Genomic DNA, 16548 nt, shown 5'->3' with positions numbered 1-16548 from the left:
GTTACCGGAAGAGCACTCATGAACACCGAGCGCTCGCCGATCGCTCGGTGTGTTTCTATACTTCGTGATTTATCGGAAATATTCGTAGATGATCCCTATTCATTCCGTCAGTGCCTTCCTGGAATGATAACGATATCCCGCGCTCGCTCTGATGCAGGTCTCTGCTTTTGACGATAGTATGAGACGACTGCATTTTGCTGATAATATGGCAATTTCTTACAATCGCTACTATAAGGTTAGGCCAATTTTCGATATACTAAATAACAAATAAATCATTCAAATCTGTGAAATTCCAGAACACCTGAGTATTGATGAAACAATTGTCCCGCATTATGGCAGACATAGAACCAACCAGTTCAATCGAGCGAAGCCTAGCCCTGGTCTCTTTGTACTGCAGATGGCTGTACAGTATGCTGCATGTGGAGCCATATTGTGGCAATTGTATACGAACTTACCAACTTCAGGGAAAGGACAGGGGTTTGATGTTGTTTTCGGACTCCTAAAGAAGGCTGATATCCAAAAGGGCAATCATTTATTTTTTATAACTATATCACGTCTATTGATCTTCTACATGACCTACCTGCTGAGACATTGAAGCATCAGGAACAATTTGCGACAACAAGGTGTATACAAACAAATTAAAAATGCAAAAGGAGAGAGGAGCCAAGGAGTCTGTTGTTGCAGATGATGTTATTTTATTGCGATGGAATGACAACAGGGTAGTTACAGTCGCCAACAAAGTTACTAACACGACTTCGATTGCAAAAGCTAAACGTTGAAGTTCCAAGACAAAGAGGACGATTCACATATGCCAAACACATTCAGTTACACTGTATAATAGATATCTGGGTGCTGTGGATTCCCATGATCAATATGTAGCAACCTGCAGAATAAGAATAAGATCCAAGACATGGTGGTGGCCCTCGTTTGCGTGGGGTCTAAATGCGTGGAGGCTTTATTGCACCTTTGGACATGATATCACAGTCTACTATATCCAGTCACGAAGCTTAATACTTAATAAATATGCAAACGTAAAGAGTTGAAATATGCATCCATAGATAGTTGCTCACCACCAGGATCGCTACTATTGCCTCATCACAGACTCTTTCCCTAGGAGACGATAAAATGTATTGTACTTTCGATATCGTGTTCTTTTGAAAAAGTTAGCACCTTCCTTCCATTTTTGAAAAATGAAATACATATGGTTTACATATTATTTTTTTTAAATATATATATTATTTTCTATTAACTCACCTTCTTGGATCTTTCGAAAGAAGGATAGCTCTAACCTATTTTTCTTACAATTTATAGTACTAAAAACGTCTCCTTGTCCCATATTATTATTCAAATTAATGTATTACGCCACTCCTATGAAATAGTGTACGTACGATTGTGTTACTTCGTCTCTTAAATAGTAGATAAATACAGTACTCAATTGTAGTATTAAAATACAGACAAATAAAATATGACGGGTGTCATACATGACATTATGTTTAATTATAATGTTTAATTGCGAATATAGGAATATAAGTTAAACATAGTAAACGTAACCTATAATATACATATGTAGTGACAGGGCATTGGAGACCACTAAAATTAGACAGAAGGAGGCAACTGGTACAGTAAACATAACCTATAATTTCAACATTTCTATATATTCGAGCGGTGCAAGTGAAAATTACTGAATCGTGCATAAATGAATGTACAAAAATTTCGCAATATTTAATCGAAATAAAGGCAGGTATCACACATACGAACAACGTAATTTTCACACCAAAAATAATATTACACACTAACTCGCAAGGAATTATGTCTGAAGTGTCCCGTGATCTTTGTTTTAAATTTTATTAATGCAATTACACTACATTTTAGAGAAATATATGTTACTGTTTATGCATTCCAATTAATTTATATGGTTGAAACGCCGCCCTTCGTGATTGGGATAAGCGAGTCACATGGCCTGCCCAAAGAGTTTGTAATACTTACAAGAACCACACATACCCGTGAGTGGCAGGCAAGAAAAATGTCACAAATTGAATCGGCTAGCATCCGCAATTAAAGGGAGTCTTTGCGGCGCGAAATTCGAAAACAGTACCACAAAACATTGACGTAGGCCTCGTGATAGACACTGTTTCAAACATCTTTTACAACTGATGAGTCGTGATGAAATAAAAATGAATGGCAGAGGAGCGCTATATTTATTAAAGTATTATAATGGTTCATCTTTGGCGATATTCTAAAAAATAAATTAAATCACGCATATACACTCTTTGCATTTACTACAACCAAAACCTAGAAGTAACTGTACAATACGGAAATTACATTATTAATTCATTTATTGTAAAACAAAACAGTTTTAGACAGATATAGTGTGAGGACTTTCTTATGCACTCTGCTATTATAATCCACTGTAATATGATGGCACCTAACCGTTACAGACATTGTTGAAACCAACCTTGTAAACCTGATTAATTTCTTTCTGGAAAAACTTTATCCAAGAAATATTCCGACATTCTGTAAGCAAATTCAAAGAAGGAACTGCATTTCGAACATTCTTTCTAATATTAAGATATGCATGCTTTCCTGAGCATCTATAATAGTAGCTATGTTCAAACAATTATTTGCTGCGCAGTATTTCACCATTTTCTTATTATTTCCCTTCAAATGTACTTTTATTTACTCGTACTCCTCAATATGCATGAACTGCTCGCACTCCCGGCGAAGCATCAACTCCCTTTAATGGCGGCCGAACAGCTGTTCAATTTTGTACGCGAAACTAGCGCCGTTGGTGTCTCTAGTTATATATTACAAACTCTTTGGGCCTGCCTAACGGCCTGTATTTGATCACGATGGCAGTGACACAGTCTATTGTTCCTAACAACGAGTTAGAAAGAGAAAGATATAGAGTGGTCATTGCGCCGCCATGTTTGAAGAAAATTGAACGACCGTCAGCCATGAACTTATGCGCCCACAAACAAAGTGGGCGTGGCAATGAGTAACATTGCAATCGCCGGCTATCAAAATATCGTTTGCATAAATCAGTTAAACTGAAGTGGAAAAGCCTAGTATTTCGTCAAATACGTGCTAGGAACTTTATCTAAACTTATGAACGCTAAATTTAAAACACTTGAGCTATTCCTAGAAGGAATGCTTAAAAGAATAACCTAAGCAAAATTGTCATGTAGTATGACAAGAAGTCCTAGCAAATATACTGAAGAAAATGTTGATGGTATGATTCGGATGATTTTATTAAATTGTTTTCCCAGTCTCTGCACGTTGCAAAACTACTTATCATACCATAAGGCATAGAATGAAAGTAGGCTCTATCTGTAGTAAACAACCTTTAACGCCAAGTGTGTAACGTGGGTAAAACGTGACCAAACACGCTTTCAGTTTTTTTTTGTTACAGTAGAGTATAATTATTATCGAAATGTGAATGTGGGGCCAACAGCCGGTTGGTCTGTCTGAGCCCTTCAAGGGCTGTTGCACCACAGATAATTATTAGTATATAATTGAGCACCCACGTATAGTAATGGGGTAAGTAGTTACGAAATATATTCATACTTACCCCATTATTGCACGTGGGTACTCAATTATGTTCTTTCATGTCCTTCCAGTCAAAATACTAACAACAATACGATATACCCCAGAGTTTTGCGTTATTTTGGATGCGAGTGTCGAAATACAATTTTAATATTTGATTGCTATTACTGGGTTTGAAATGGAATTGTTGCGGTTTTATCCGTATTTAGTTTAACTCTATTACTAGTGAACCATTTATTTGATTAATCGTTTGTCTTCGAAATAGACCTACTTTTTATAAGCTACAGCTCATCGTCTTCTTCTATAAGCAGTAAGGACAGAAGGAGCAGAAATAAAGGATGCCATTGTCGAAATACAATTTTAATTTAATATTGCTATTTGTTTTTCACTGGATTTGAAACGGAATTGCATTGGCTTTATCCGTATTTAGTTTAAGTACATTACCAGTCAACCATTTATTTTGTTTATGCCGGACGTTGTTACGCTTTTATGCATGAAAAAAAAAATGTTGCTAATTAACAAAACTATGGACTTAACTTCATAAAGTTTATATGATATATGATATATCAATTGTATTTTTCCTTTGACATTGCAGTTATATGCAGCACACACAACAGGCATGTTTTTTCTTCGTTTTTTTTGTAGTTCTTACCTCCGTTATACAACATTGTAAGCAGACGAATTTTTACAAAGGTGGGCGCTTAGCTCAGATCTGCCGTGTTTCGCGGTGGCACCGCAAAGAGAGCTGTACAGGACAACATGGCTAATCTATAGTCTTCTCTTTCTAACTCGTTGGTTCCTAGTACTCACAGCACTCCAAGCGGCTAGCAACTATCGCGAGAAATGAAACTCGTTGGCAAAAAACCACCCCAAGCTTCGTGACTGTATATACTAGACTGTGAAGATATCTCACTACTAGCTTTCCAACAGCAATGCAGTTCGCAACTCCTAGTCCAGTAGGGGAAACCTAGAAATTCTCCTCGCTCAGCACTTCAAATTGGAGAAGCAGTTCATGATAATGTTCGTTTCGACAGGACTGTTCACTGGATCATCCGTAGTGAACACCCTAATGTAAGATGCAAGCAGTGTGGACGTCGTACAACATCCTTATGTGAAAAATGTAGTGTATCGCTACACCCAGAATGCCAGAAAATCTATAATACTGAAAATTGATCAGCACATTGTAAAGCTATTGTTCTTTTTTAATATATTTTCCCTAGGTAAACAAATATTTAAAATATCCATACCTCATGTGAGAGAAGTGGACAGTTCACAACAGGTATGATTTGCAAACATATTGCGAAGTTTTGAATTTACAATAACTGAATATTGTCTTTATTTCCCAGTGGCACGAAATCCTGCCACTTCGATAATAGGTCCATAATAGCCTAATAATGTCTGAATTTTCTGGAAAAACATTCAGATTTTTATTTTTATTTTAGTTGGTTATTTAACGATGCTGTATCAACTACTAGGTTATTTAGCGTCGATGAGTTGGGTGATAGCGAGATGATATTTGGCGAGATGAGGCCGAGGATTCGCCATAGATTACCTTGCATTCACATTACGGTTGGGGAAAACCTCGGAAAAAACCCAACCAGGTAATCAGCCCAAGCGGGAATCGAACCCGCGCCCGAACGCAACTTCAGACCGGCAGGCAAGCGCCTTAAGCGACTGAGCCACGCCGGTGGCTTTCAGATGTTCATTACATATCATTCTGATGGTAGAATATGAATATTAGTTCTAAAACTAAAAAAAAATATTGTGGGCATTAGTGAATTAAGCACACTTAAATGCCATCTAACTGGCCCGGGATGGAACCCGCAACCTCGGGCATAGAAGGCCAACACTGTACCAACCAGGCCGATTTTGGTGACACATTTTCCACTTATATTAATTTGTCTAGATCCTTTTTCTTTCTTTAGATTTATTTAGCTGGTCAATATCTACCGTAGAAATCATCAGTGTCTTCCAGTCGTCCATTTTGCGTAATAGATCAACCGAAACCTGATACACAGAGTTCAAGTACCCAGTATTCGTAAAGAGAACAAACTCCCGTGCAGTAACTCCCGATAGGATGTAAACAACTGGATCCACTAGAAGGGACTAGTGACATAGACAGTTGGTTGTAACTCGAGTAGAAGCGCCTCTGATACAGATATTGCTAAATAATGTTTGCGTTAGCTGTGTAAGTCTATACAGAGCATTATTCCATTAAAAACTCATTTTTTTTAAATTGTAACATAGACCATTGTTCGGCTCAATGCGCAATGGTTCAATTTTATGTCACACATATTTCCATTTTTAAATAATGTCGGTGTCTTACTTGTCTGTCTTTTGTAGAATTTTTCTAAATTCATTACAGATTTTAACTGCTGATTACACTGGTCAAAAAAATTTAAACTTTTGTCTCTTAAAAGGGATATAATGGGAGATTCTAAGTGATTTTTTTTAGCTGATTTCAAATCTTTTTACAGAACTTTTCCATCACCCAGTGTTTTAGAGTAATTACATGAAAAATATTTTTCGTACCTATACATTATAATATTACGACATCTTAACTGAAATTACATTTATTGACCTAAAATGTATGTGTAACATATTTTCGGCTGTACTTTGCTTGAGGAACATCTCTCTTCAGTATCCAACAATAGTCTGCCAACATATTTGAACATCATTTACCCTGGTAGTGCCTTTCCATTTCTACGATGTCGTGGTGGAAACGTTCCCTGTGTTCATCTCTCACAGCCCTAGATTTTCAGTAAAGAAATCGAGATGGGATGCAGACAGTGTATTTTTAAGATATATTACATCCCATGATCTTGTAGTTCTCAATCATTTCACTGACAAGTTCTCTGTACTTCTCAAACCTGAAGTTTCTTAAAAAGTTCATGACAACATTTTTTAAATATAACCAAGCAGCTGCTTCTTCCATACTTAACTGGTTTTCAAATTGCGTATCTTTCATCAGTTCCCTTCTTGAGGTCAACAAATATTCCTTCTTTTAGTTTAGCTTCACTGATTCTTGGGAACTTATTTTTCAGGAAGACAAATGCACTGCTATTACGATCCATTCTTAATCAAACCTAGTTTAATATCCAGTGAAGGCAATATGATTTTTTCAGAACTTACAAGTGGTTGGTGGAGAACATTATCTTGTCCTGGACTAAAGAGACTCTCTGTTTGGCCAGTTCTTTTCTATATAATGATTACTTTTATCTGTCATCCAACTTGCACAAGAAGCAGCAAAATTTAGTACAGCCAGGCTGTAACCCAAGTTAGATAGCTATTACTTTCAAATCTCCACATATCTGTCATGAAAAATTGTTACACTTGTTAGTGGATAGTAAAAGCTTCATATTCTCGTAATTTTCCTTCATACCAACTGCATGGGCTAAAGCACTGGATGAATATTTGTTCCATTTAATAGTAACGCTCCTTTCAAAATTCTTTTCGAGGAGTCTATGACACAAAAGCCAATCCTAAGGTTTATGCTCAACACCCAGTGACTCGAACAAATTCTGAACATCATTGCAGAAAACTAGGTCCTCCTCTTTAGAAAAAAAATGCTCAAATTCCTTGTGGCGTTGGCGAAACAAACTTAATTTGGTGTTACCTGCAGCAGCTTCCAGCCTTTCAATCATGAGGTGAGTAATTCTGCCTTCCTTTACTTAAGCGAAGATCCTGAACCAGGTCATTTAAATCCTCATGTGTTAGAAATTGAGGTTCATTTATAATATCTTGCACAAAATCTGGATCATTCTGTAATTCATTCTGAACATCAGGAACACTTTGAATTACTTTAGTCAATGTTATGTCATCTGGTGGAGTTGGTATGGGAAGTCCTGGCCTATGAGGCACCGGCCGAATTGCAAAAACTGAAAATTGATATTTAACAGTGTTTGGACTTCGAACTTATTACAGATATATTTTTCAAGCAGAAGTAGCAGTCTGTCAAATGATCCTTAGGTTCTAGTCATATCATTAGGGCTGTAAAAGGGATATGAAGGGATCATTTTAACCAGCCAGTTAATAGTGTTACACATTTGGCACAACAGATTTCCGGGGCCCATGTCTTGTTCTGATCTATTTTGTTATTAAAATAAGTCATAAGCTCTTCTAACTAGAGGAGTAAAATTTTGCCTCTGCGATTTTAAAATGAGATCACTTAACAGAAGTTGTTTCTATCAATAAGACACTTTCAAGACATGTTTCTTATACATTATGCACTTATTCACTACTCCTTACAATGCACTATTATGTATGGTATTATATACTTCTATCACAATTCAATTGACAACGGAAGACAGCACAGAATTAGTTTCTTTATTTAAAGACAGCTTCTATTCAGTTGGGAAATTTACCTTACCATCACAGTTTTGTGAGGGAAATGTCATTGTTCATATTCGTGAATTCACAGGCAACAATACCAAACGTTACAAGTCAATTTTTGAGGCAATGTAATGAAAAATAAATGTAAAATACTCCTTCTGACCAGCATGTTATATACCAGAAATGCTAATAAACAGGAAGAAAGTTATTTTCAGAATTAAAAAAAATTCTGGGTGATGGGAAATTTCTGACTTCATTTTTGGAATCAGCAGATGGCAAAACATTAAGAAACACCCGACATTATTTATTCAACAAAACCATTGTTGATCACTGTTATTATTGTGCATGACGTCTCTCAGGTACTATTAATATAAATTGTTTCAATTATATGTTTGTGATTTCACTACAACTACAATACTTTACTTACAGTAACACTTTTGCGCCTGAGAGCTGAGTTGACATACAGTTATATGCAGTCTCTTACAGAGAAGCATGCAGCTATCTTGTAACTTGAAAATCATAAGTCGCTATGCTCATTTCGTGAAATCACTATTCCAAACTCAGTATGTGTGCGAAACACTGGATGGCACGGGGGTTAATGGCATTATTGCTAGGAAGTCTGCATTAATAACAACACCAACAAGTGTCTAGTGTGAGTGGGATAGAAGGACTAGGTCTACGCAGTGGGGGGGGAAACAGTGGCCAAACAGAAAGAAATCAGAACCTGGTGAAACATTGTTGAAGATCACTGTATGTGTCATTGTAGTTGTAATTATGGTGGTGTGAGGGTGAAAGACTGATGCACCTAAATTCACCAGGATGCATGAACGAACAAACGAACGAACAGATAAATAAATGAATAAATAAGTAAAATACGCAAATTAATATTACATAATGGCTTCCTAAACGTGATGAGCGGATCGCAGAAAAACTCTTGGAATGAACTCAAAATGGCAGTACATAATTTCCTTGGAAATTACAAAGACTTCAATTATATGGCAACTGTAGAAATTGAGTTGGAACGTTTCAATTCTCTAGGCTGCAATATGAATGTATGCTTGTCCATCTAAACTATTTTGTTGAAAATCTAAGATCTTTTAATGAAGAATATGAAGAAAGGTTTGAACAGTACTTATAGAAACCAGACATCAAAGGAAGTGCAGTGTGATTGTGATAACTGATTATTGCTGGATGATTCAGACAGACAGTTCTTCTGAATATGCTTCTGGACAGTCAAGAAAACAGACACTTCAAACACAATGAACTCTCTACGTGAAGACTCGCACACCACACTCACCTTTCGGCAAAAACCTCGTTGTCCTCTGCCGTCACTTCCACCCTTGGCTCCTCATTGAAGGCACTGTGCACTTCCTACAAATACAGAGCAAATCAAACAAATAGATAGCTCAATTTACATTAACAAAAGCGCATTGATTATAGTTGCCACACAACTACATTTAAGTCGCAATAGGCATAGTAGAATTTTAGCCAATACAAGACAAATCTTGGGGAAGATATTTCATGGGGCATAGCTTTTCGTTGTAGAAGAACGTTTTTCAAAGCGTGGCACACTAAAGGTGTACCAGTAGTTTAAAATGCTGTGGCACACTCATAATCTGTTGTTACCAAGCAGGAGGGGAATTACGAGGGTTTTAGAAAGAAATGAGTATACTATAAAATACAAATCAATCAGATATATCTGCATGCATTAAAATATTAAACATAAGAATTTCAATTTTACATTAATTTTATTCTATTTTTATTGGGTTATTTTACCACGCTGCATCAACATCTCAGGTTATTTAGCGTCTGAATGACATGAAGGTGATAATGCGGTGAAATGAGTCCGGAGTCCAGCACAAATTACCCATCATTTGTTCATATTGGGTTGAGGGAAAACCCAGGAAAAAATCTCAACGAGGTAGCTTTCCCCAAACGGGATTCGAACCCGGGCCACCTGGTTTCGAGGCCAGACGCACTGACCGTTACTCCACAGATGTGGACTGAATTTTATTATTTATGAGTCAACATACTGGTGAATGTTAATATGACGGATGGAAAAAGAGGCACATGTTGCAAAAGACGTTGAGAAGAGAAATAAAATACAAGATAAATACTGGAAGTACACATTGCATTCTTTGTTCACCACTCACCTCTGGTTCATGTTTCAACACTGGGAACGAAATTTGCACCGGATCATCCTCAAATTTTATCTCAGATGCGAGATCTTCGATCTGGTCCTCATATTCCTCCTTTATGCCAGTCACATTCTGATCCCCAATATTCCGTTCCTGCAGTACAGAGAGATATCTTAAATGAACAAATTATCACAGGATGTTAGGACACGAGCTATATTGTTATAAGCTGCTCCCTATGTGTTCATATGCCTCAGCATGATCACAACCTATAGCATGTGCCTTACACTATGACGAATAGGGTCAGGATTCATATCAAAATGTATATAATCCATGCAAAAACATATTTCAAGTGCAATTTCAATAAATTAAGAGTTTTTACTTGATTTATTTAACGACGCTGGAACAACAACTAGATTATTTAGCATCGATGGGATTGGTGATAGCGAGGATTGGCGACATGAGGCCGAGGATTCGCACAGATTACGCAACATTCACATTACTGTTCCGGAAAACCTCGGAAAAACCCAACCAGGGAATCAACCCAAGAGTGAATCGAACCCGTGACCGAGCGCAACTCGGGATTGGCAGGGAAGCACCTAGCCGACTGAGCCACACGAGTGGCTTCAATGACAGAGCTAGGGTCAGTAGGCCTTCTCTTCCGCCCAGCCAGACTCTAAATCTAATTTACTACAATTAGATTATAGTGACAGTCACATAAGAACAGTTCCTGAACAGCAAATATTGCCGTCATATCAGTGTTGCCAACTGTTACCGGATATCACACGATCCTATGTACTAAATGAATTATGTACTTACCGCACTTTATGTTGGAATGTTATTCTAAATAATTCAATAATTTGTAACATATTTCCATAGGAAAACTATATGGGGAAAGGAATCAACATGTCAAGTTTTTGTCTGGCAATACGAAATTCATTGGTTTGACTAAACAATTCTGTCACGTGACCTAACCTAAAAATGTATTTTGTTTGACCACATGAAATTATTAGTACTAATTCCGAAAACTAACATGACTATACAAATCTAGTCTTTCAGATAAAGCACCCTGTAATGCAGATTTGAATAAGTTCAAGGGAAAAATTGTTCCGGGACCGGGTATCGATCCCAGGACCTCTGGTTGAACGTACCAGCGCTCTTACCAACTGAGCTACCCGGGATGTCCATGAAGTTAAATCTATAGTTTTGTTAATTAACAGCATTTTTTTATGGATAAATGTGTAACAACTCCCGGCATAAACAAAATATATAGTACACTGGTAATGTACATAAACTAAATACGGATAAAACCACTACAATTCTGTTTCAGATCCAGTGCAAAACAAATACCAATACAATATTAAAATTATATTTCGACACCGGCATCCTTTATTTCTGCTCCTTCTGGCCTTACTGCTTATAGAAGGCGATGAGCTGTAGTTCATAAAAAGTAGGCCTATTTCGAATACAAACGATTTATCAAATAAATGGTTCACTAGTAATAAAGTTAAACTAAATACGGATAAAACCGCTACAATTCCGTTTCAAACCTAGTAATAGCAATCAAATATTAAAATTGTATTTCGACACTCGCATCCAAAATAACGCAAAACTCTGGGGTAGGTCGTATTGTTGTTAGTATTTTGGCTGGAAGGACATGAAAGAACATACTTGAGCACCCACGTGCAATAATGGGGTAAGTATGAATATATTTCGTAACTACTTACCCCATTACTATACGTGGGTGCTTAATTATACACATAATAATCTGTGGTGCTACAGGCCTTGAGAGGCTCAGACAGACCAGTCGGCTGTTGGCCTCACATTCACATTTCGATAATTATACTCTACTGTAACAAAAAAACTGAAAGCGAGTTTTGTCATGTTTCACCCACGTTACAAGCTTGGAGGTAAAGGTTGTTTACTACAGATAGGGCCTACTTTCATTCTATATCTTACGGTATAATAAATAGTTTTGCAACGTGTAGAGACTGGGAAAACAATTTAATAAAATCATCCGTATCATTCTCGTTCATTTTATAGGCAATCTTACTAGGACCTGTTTCTCAAAAATACTTGTTTAGTAGTTCACCAGTTACTAGTTACCAGAGTATATTTCACCAGCTCTAGTACATTCTGTTTCTCAAACTATTTTACCAGTCTAATAACTTGTGACAATTTTTCACTAGTCACATGATCTCTTTCACCAGTCAGCTGATTGAGTTCATTTGTTTATAATCATTGGTAGGTATTGTTATTTGAGGTTAGAAGGCTCAGTTTTTTGTGTTTTGGTTTTGATTTCTCTTTTGATCAATTGAAAGCAAATTAACTATACTCAATATGATTAATGAATCAAAGGATATACTTACTATTCGGTGCTTTTTCAAGCATAATAAGAAAAAATTATAAAGTAAACGAATGGACAAAAAAATGTTGTAATGTGTGAGGCTGTGGAACTGATACCTCAGAACAAAGATTATGCATACATTAGGGACACTTACTGGCCCAACATTAAGAAAGCAACTTTGATCAGTACCAATTCAAGTTCACAGTATCATCATAGTCTAGTATATACATTCACGAAGCTTGAGTTGTGAGGGTATTCGCTAATTTTTTTTTTTTTTCAGTTTTATATTTGATCTATTCATAAATTAGTGTCGTTTTATATTTAATTTGTAGGCTAAAGTTGACAATGCCAGAATAACTGGCAGTGGAGGAGGAGAGCCAGCAAAATTCACTGCAGTTGATGAATTGGTATTAGATTATTAGGAAAATATTCTGCATGTGTTGTTGGTCTAGGACAGAAAGGCCTGATGACATTGGAAAATAATCAACATCCCAATTTGTAGAGTATTTGAAGCTTTGCTGATAATGCATGACTTCTATTATATGTCTTGTTATGGCAGGTTCCACTATATTTAACAACTCTCCAAGATTTTCAAAATTCAAATTATGGTTTATTTAACGATGCTCGCAACTGCAGAGGTTATATCAGCATCACCGTTGTGCTGGAATTTTGTCCCGCAGAAGTTTTTACATGCCAGTAAATCTACTGACATGAGCCTGTCGCATTTAAACACACTTAAATGCCATCGACCTAGCTCAAGATCGAACCCGCAACCTCGAGTATAGAAGGCCTGCGCTATACTAAGTACGCTACCGAGGCTGACTCCAAGCTTTTCAGCACTCCCTTAAGGAATAATAATTGTTCTTTCTCGATATAGTTTTAGCTCTCCTCACAACAACTTCATTACTACTTCAGTCGGATCACTAAACCACATGTATTAAACAAATAAATACAATATTTTGTTTTGATTCTCTGAGAAAGGTTGTCACTGGTAACTGATAATATAGAAATCACCAGTCTTTAGAGTCTTGTAGGAATATTCCTGTTGAATACTAGTATAATCAACTAGATTAGTATTTTGAGAAACAGAATCACTTATGAACTGGTGAAATCGACCACTATTACTAGTCTGTGAACTGGTAACTACTACTTTACTCTTATAGTTTCTAGAAACACAGACTTGTAAAATAAACTAATATTACTACAGGGCCTGTTTTTCAAAAATACTAGTTTAGTAGTTCACCAGTTACCAGAGTATATTTCATCAGCTCTAGCGGATTCTGTTTCTCAAACTATTTCACCAGTCTAGTAACTTGTGACAATTTTTCACTAGTCACATGATCTCTTTCACTAGTCAGCTGATTGAGTTCATTTGTTTATAGCCATTGGTAGGTATTGTTATTTGAGGTTAGAAGGCTAAGTTGTTTGTGTTTTGGTTCTTACTTCTCTCTTCTCTTGAAATTCCATCAATTGAAAGCAAATTAACTATACTCAATATGATTAATGACTCGAAGGATATATCATTCGGTGCGTTTTCAAGCATAATAACTAAATTAATGATTAAGTAAACGAATGGGCAAAAAAATTTGTAATATGCGAGGCTATGGAACTGATACTTCAGCATAACAAAGATTATGCATATGTTAGGGACACTTATTGGCCCAACATTAAGAAAGCAACTTTGACGAGTACCAATTCAAGTTCACAGTATCATAATGTGAACACATTATGTAGCAAGTGAGTCTACTGGCAACATGGATGCTACTTATGACTTGAAAAATTCGCTAATTTTTTTTTTTTTTTAACGTTTGATCTATTCGTAAATTAGTGTCGTTTTGTATTTAATTTGTAGGCTAAAGTTGACAATGTCAGAAGAACTGGCAGTGGAGGAGGAAAGCCAGCAAAAATTACTGCAGTTGATGAATTGGTATCAGATTATTAGGGGAAAAATTCTGCATGTGTTGCTGGTCTAGGGCAGAAAAACCAGATGGCATTGGAAAATAATCAACATCCCGATTTGTAGAGCAATTTGTATTTGAAGCTTTGTGTCTTGTCATGGCAGGTCCCACTATATTTAACAACTCTCCAAGCTTTTCAGCACTTTATTTAAACCGTTCATTATATTTAAACAATGCTCCCGTAAAGGGATAATAATTGTTCCTTCTCGATATAGTTTTAGCTCTTCTCACAACAACTTCTTCACTACTTCAATCGGAATCACTAAACCACGTATATTAAAAAAATAACTACAATATTTTGTTTTGATTATCTGAGAAAGATTGCCACTGGTAGCTGATAATATAGTAATCACCAACCAGTCTTTAGAGTCTTGTAGGAATATTCCTGTTGAAAAGTAGTGTAATCAACTAGATTAGCATTTTGAGAAACAGAATCACTTATGAACTGCTGAAATCGACCAATATTACTAGTCTGTGAACTGCTAACTACTACTTTACCCTTGTAGTTTCTAGAAACACAGACTTGTAAAATAAATTAATAATACTACTGTACAGACTAGTATTACTAGTCCATGAGATTTGAGAAACAGGCACCAGGTCGCATTTAAAAGAACCTAGAAATATTAACATTTTCTTCAGTATATTTGCTAGGACTTCTTGTCATACTACATGACAATTTTGTTTAGGTTATTCTTTTAAGCATTCCTTCAAGGAATAGCTCAAGTGTTTTTAATTTAGCGTACATAAGTTTAGATTAAGTTCCTAGCACGTATTTGACGAAATACTAAGTTTTTCCACTTCTGTTTAAGTGATTTATGCAAACGAAATTTTGATAGCAGACGATTCTAATGTCACTTATCGCCACGCCCACTTTGTTTTGGGCGCTTAAGTTTATGGCGGACGGTCGTTCACTTTTCTTCAAACATGGCGGCCCAATGACCACTCTATATCTTTCTCTATCTAACTCTTTGGCCACAACCTGCCACCTAGAAGCAAAATAAATTTTCTCATTCCTCGCACTAAGCGCGGATTGAGCAGCCACTGTTAGCACGCATTAGATGCGATCCAGCAGGCAGTGGTTTAAACCCATTGTTCAATGTGTATCAAAGCAATTGTTAGATCAGCAACAAGAGAATAAAAAAATTCGTAAACTTAAAAAAGAAGTATGTTCCTAGGCACAAATGTCTCTGTGTATTCGAGATAATTCTGTCTTCAATAGCAGAAATAAATATTTGAGAATCATTATTATTATTATTATTATTATTATTATTATTATTATTATTATTATTTGAATTTCAGAAAGAATCCCTACAGTTTAAGTTGCGAAAGCTATGGAACAGTTCAAATAGTTAATACAATTCTAGACTGGTAATAGGTCTGACATACTTAAAAATGCATTACTCATATATTTGTATATTGATAGAGAACCACTTACATCATCTTCAGTTTTCACCATATGAAAGCTAATAGGCACAGGTGTGGTGTCTTCAACCTTTATCTCTGATTTGATATCGTAACTCTGGTCCACGCATTCTGTCTTCATGTCCGTCACTTGCAGATGCGATAAATTCCCTTCCTACAGGACAGAAAAACATCGTGAATAATTTTATTAGTTATTTTTAAAGATGACTTGATGTGTAACAGCAGCCAATCTGGTTGTGCTTGACAGTCATTGCTAACGTGAATCATAATGTGCACGTCAGTAACAGAAGCAGATCTCAAATCAATGTAGTTTTAAGCTTTTCCACATATTACATTTAAGTTAACGTTTTACTTACCAATAAGTGGTAGTATGTACTCCATAATTACTGATCAAGTGCGTTAGAAAATATGACTGTTGTAGGACATCAAAAAACACCTGGCCAGAATACAATTATGTGTTAGAAATAATAACGCAAAACAAAACCTCTCTCACATGATATCCTATGTTGAACTAAGTTTCTAACGGACGTATCAAACAGAATCGCAGTTGATCAGTCCCATACGGTTTTGGGACGGATTAAGTTAATAATAGAGATGGGTAAAAAATAACACAACAGTTATTTTGGAACTGTTGCAAAAATGAACAGTAGGTCGGAACCTCCTGTTCCGAAATAACAGTGTTCCGATTCCGAGGTGCTCACTTGCCCAGCTGTTGCGGGCTCGCAGTACCGCGTTGCACAAGGTATGTTCCGACTCCGAGATAACAGTCGGAACGTCGGAGCTCGTTCCGATGAACCAATGACAGCTGCGG

At 36.4% G+C, this 16548-nt stretch overlaps 1 protein-coding gene across 3 annotated transcripts in view; it reads right to left on the bottom strand.

The window, feature by feature from the left end:
- LOC138693183 (zinc finger protein 235-like) overlaps positions 1-16548 on the bottom strand; it is a 35606-nt gene that overhangs the window by 17280 nt on the left and 1778 nt on the right. For 2 of the 3 annotated variants that reach the window (XM_069816916.1, XM_069816915.1), the window contains exons 2-4: positions 15751-15891; positions 10029-10166; positions 9173-9246 (exon numbers count right to left, since the gene is read on the bottom strand). In XM_069816916.1, the coding sequence (XP_069673017.1) occupies positions 9173-9246; positions 10029-10166; positions 15751-15891 (353 nt within the window). Of the gene's footprint in view, positions 1-9172; positions 9247-10028; positions 10167-15750; positions 15892-16548 lie in introns of those variants that run through there. The other variant, XM_069816914.1, reaches the window with a different exon arrangement.

Source organism: Periplaneta americana, chromosome 17 (assembly GCF_040183065.1).
Source record: "Periplaneta americana isolate PAMFEO1 chromosome 17, P.americana_PAMFEO1_priV1, whole genome shotgun sequence".
Lineage (NCBI taxonomy): Eukaryota > Metazoa > Arthropoda > Insecta > Blattodea > Blattidae > Periplaneta > Periplaneta americana.
Note: the sequence above shows the minus strand (reverse complement) of the source record. Positions and strands in the feature narration are given on the sequence as shown.